This window comes from Onychostruthus taczanowskii, unplaced genomic scaffold (assembly GCF_017590055.1).
Source record: "Onychostruthus taczanowskii isolate IOZ18803 unplaced genomic scaffold, ASM1759005v1 scaffold327, whole genome shotgun sequence".
NCBI classification, from domain to species: domain Eukaryota; kingdom Metazoa; phylum Chordata; class Aves; order Passeriformes; family Passeridae; genus Onychostruthus; species Onychostruthus taczanowskii.
Window position 1 is genome coordinate 70,671 of NW_024500650.1, and position 3,798 is coordinate 74,468.

A 3,798-nucleotide genomic window follows, 5' to 3' on the forward strand; every position below is an offset into this window, starting at 1 on the left:
GTTATTATTTGGTTCTCCATTTCAGCTTTTCCTCTTCCACCTGAACACAATCCCAGGAAGGAATTTCACCCAGTGTGTCACTCATGGGAGCTTCCGAGCACACTGGGAGGAAACTGTCTACAACATGTTCACCTTCACCACCCTCTACATCACCCCCCTGAGTGTCATGATCGTCTGCTACATCCGCATCCTTTGGGAGATCAGTAAGCAGCTAAAGGTCAATAAATGTACTCCTGTCCCCCCCAAATGTCCTCTCATCCTCAGTGTCCCCATCCCACCCTTTGTCCCCAATGTTCCCCCCCGTCCCCAATGTGTCCACAATGTCCCCCCGGTGTCCCCAATGTCCCACGCTCTGCCCTCGATGTCCCCAATGTCCCACTCTGTCCCCAGCGTGCCCCCCATATTTGCTGGCCCCATGTGCCCAATGTCCCCCAGCGTCCCCTCGATGTCCCCAATGTCCCCCATCCCCAGTGCCCCCCCGGTGTCCCCCTGTCCCCAGTGCCCCCCCCATCCCCAGTGTCCCCTCGATGCCCCACTGTCTCCCTGTTCCCAATGTCCCCAGTGTCCCCTCCATGTCCCGGTGTCCCCCCTGTCCCCAGTGCCCCCCCCAGTGTCCCCCTGTCCCCAGTGTCGCACCCTCTGTCCCCAGCAGTCCCCTCAGCTCCTGGCTCAGCAGCTCAAAGCGTCGCTCCAGGTCCCGCTCCTGCGCCCTGGGGGTGACACCAGGGGACAAAAAGGGGACAAAAAAGGGACAAGGAGGTGTCACCGGGGCTGGCAGAGCCCCCCCGCAGCGTCCCCTCGCGGACACCGGAGCCGGGGGGGGCACAGGGAGGGGACACGGAGGGAGGGTGGCGGTGTCGCCGCGGTGTCGCCGCTGTCCCCTCACAGCAGCTGCAGCTGGTCCTGTCGCCGCACCAGCAAATTCCGCTGCTGCACCAGCGAGAACCAGGCCCGGAGCAGCCGCTCCTCGCGCGCGGGGTCCGCGCCTGGGGACACGGGACACGGGGACGTTGGGGACAGCGGGGACAGCAGGGACACGGGACAGCGGGAACACGGGACACGGGGACGTTGGGGACACGGGGACAGCGGGGACATCGGGGACAGCAGGGACACGGGGACGTTGGGGACAGCGGGGACATTGGGGGACACGGGGACAGCAGGAACATCGGGGACAGCAGGGACACGGGGACACTGGGGACAGCGGGGACAGTGGGGACAGCAGGGACACGGGACAGCAGGGACAGCGGGGACAGCAGGGACACGTGACAGCGGGGACATCGGGAACACAGGGACAGTGGGGATGTTGGGGATATTGGGGACATCGGGGACATCAGGGATAGTGGGGATATTGGGGACAGTGGGGGCAATGGGACATTTGAGGGGACATTGGGAGGACATTGGGGATGTTTGGGACATCAGGGACATTGGGGGACACGGGGAAATTCAGGACGTTGGGGGGACATTGGAGACTCGGGGGAAATGGGGGGGTAGCGCGGGACACGGGGACGTTGGGGACAGCGGGGACAGCAGGGACACGGGACAGCGGGAACACGGGACACGGGGACGTTGGGGACACGGGGACAGCGGGGACATCGGGGACAGCAGGGACACGGGGACGTTGGGGACAGCGGGGACATTGGGGGACACGGGGACAGCAGGAACATCGGGGACAGCAGGGACACGGGGACACTGGGGACAGCGGGGACAGTGGGGACAGCAGGGACACGGGACAGCAGGGACAGCGGGGACAGCAGGGACACGTGACAGCGGGGACATCGGGAACACAGGGACAGTGGGGATGTTGGGGATATTGGGGACATCGGGGACATCAGGGATAGTGGGGATATTGGGGACAGTGGGGGCAATGGGACATTTGAGGGGACATTGGGAGGACATTGGGGATGTTTGGGACATCAGGGACATTGGGGGACACGGGGAAATTCAGGACGTTGGGGGGACATTGGAGACTCGGGGACATTGGGGGGATATCGAGGCGTGGGGGACATTGTGGGCCACGTGCCCCCGATGTCCCCATGATGTCCCCGGGTGTCCCTCTTTTCCCTTGTTCTCGTACGCCTGATGTCCCCACTGTCCCCCTGTCCCCAATGTCCCCATGTCCCCCCAATGTCCCCATGTCCCCCCAATGTCCCCATGTCCCTGCTGTCCCCAATGTCCCCATGTCCCCTCACCGCTGTCCATCAGCGCCCGCAGTTCCTGTTCCAGCTCCGGGGCCTCAGCGTCCAAGCGCGCCTGCTCCTGCTCCAGGGCCACCAGCTCGGCCGTCACCCATTGTCCCTGTCACCGCGGGGACATCGGTGTCACCCTGTGTCACCCCTGTGTCATCCTGTGTCACCCTGCTCCTGCTCCAGGGCCACCAGCTCGGCCGTCACCCATTGTCCCTGTCACCGCGGGGACATCGGTGTCACCTCAGAGCCACCCACTGTCCCTGTCACCGCGGGGACATCGGTGTCACCCTGTGTCACCCCTGTGTCACCCTGTGTCACCCTGCTCCTGCTCCAGGGCCACCAGCTCGGCCTCCACCCACTGTCCCTGTCACCGTGGGGACATTGGTGTCACCCTGTGTCACCCCTGTGTCACCCTGCTCCTGCTCCAGGGCCACCAGCTCGGCCGCCACCCACTGTCCCTGTCACCGCGGGGACATTGGTGTCACCCTGTGTCACCCTGCTCCTGCTCCAGGGCCACCAGCTCGGCTGTCACCCACTGTCCCTTGTCACCGTGGGGACATCGGTGTCACCCCTGTGTCACCCGTGGCTGCCCCTGCCCTCCCTCCAATGCCCCCCTCCCCCTGTCCCCATTGTCCCCAAGGTCTGTCCCTGTGTCCCCAATGTGTCCCCAATGTCCCCCCGTGCCCCCCGGTCCCGCAGCCGAGGGAAGCTCCTGGAGCGTGGGGGGGGCGTGGGGAGACCCCTCCCCACCCCCGCGGGCCGGGGGGATCGTGGGGGGGGCCCGGGCACTGCCGCCCCCTCCCCAAATGCTGGGGGGGGCTCCTGGGGGGGCGCCCCCTCAATGGGCTCGAGCTGGGGTTCCTGTGGGGAGCCTCCCCCCTCCTCCAGAATCTCAATTTGGTCCACGGGGGGGTCTGGGGGTGGCCCCCCCTCGATGGGGCTGAGCTGGGGGGGCTCTGGGGGCGTCTCTTGGGGCCCCCCCTCAGTGACGCTGATTTGGGGCTCCGGGGGGGTCCCGGTTGGGGTCTCTGGGGGGGTCTGGGGGTCCCGGGGGGGCTCTTGGGGCTCCTCCTCAATGGAGCCGCTCCGGGGCCGCGGGGGTGTCGGCGGGGGGGTCGTTTCGGGCCCCCCATCGGTGACGTCACTCCGGGAGTCTGGGGGGGTCGTTTCGGGTCCCCCCTCGATGACGTCACTCGGTGATTCCAGGCGTGTCCCTGGGGGGGTCGTTTGGGGCCCCCCATAGATGACGTCACTCCGAGGATCCGGGGGCGTCCCCGGGGGGATCATTTGGGGTCCCGTCTCAGTGACGTCACTCCGGGAATCTGGGGGGGTCGTTCGAGGCCCCCCCTCGGTGTCGTCACTCCGAGGGTCCCTGGGGGTCCCTGGGGGGGTCGTTCTAGGCCCCCCCTCGATGACGTCACTCGCTGATTCCAGGGGTGCCCCCTTCTCAGTGGAGCCGCTCCGGGGGTCCTGGGGGGTCCCCGGGGGGGTCCCCAGGAGCGCCCGGACCTGGCTGAGGAAGGTCATGACCCCCAGGCTGTCGGGGGTCTCCATGTCCGAGGGGTCCAGGAGCCGCGGGACCCCCAGGGCGGCGAAGGCGTCGAAGGCCTGG

The 3,798-nt window shown here is 66.8% G+C and overlaps 1 protein-coding gene across 1 annotated transcript in view; it reads right to left on the minus strand.

Annotated features, from left to right (window-relative positions):
- Nucleotides 1-3,798, minus strand: part of EHBP1L1 (EH domain binding protein 1 like 1) — an 11,003-nt gene that overhangs the window by 1,904 nt on the left and 5,301 nt on the right. Inside the window, exons 6-10 of the mRNA XM_041410543.1 lie at nucleotides 3,228-3,794; nucleotides 2,871-3,086; nucleotides 2,190-2,295; nucleotides 887-986; nucleotides 637-710 (exon numbers count right to left, since the gene is read on the minus strand). Coding sequence (XP_041266477.1) covers nucleotides 637-710; nucleotides 887-986; nucleotides 2,190-2,295; nucleotides 2,871-3,086; nucleotides 3,228-3,794 — 1,063 coding nt within the window. The remainder of the gene's footprint in view (nucleotides 1-636; nucleotides 711-886; nucleotides 987-2,189; nucleotides 2,296-2,870; nucleotides 3,087-3,227; nucleotides 3,795-3,798) is intronic.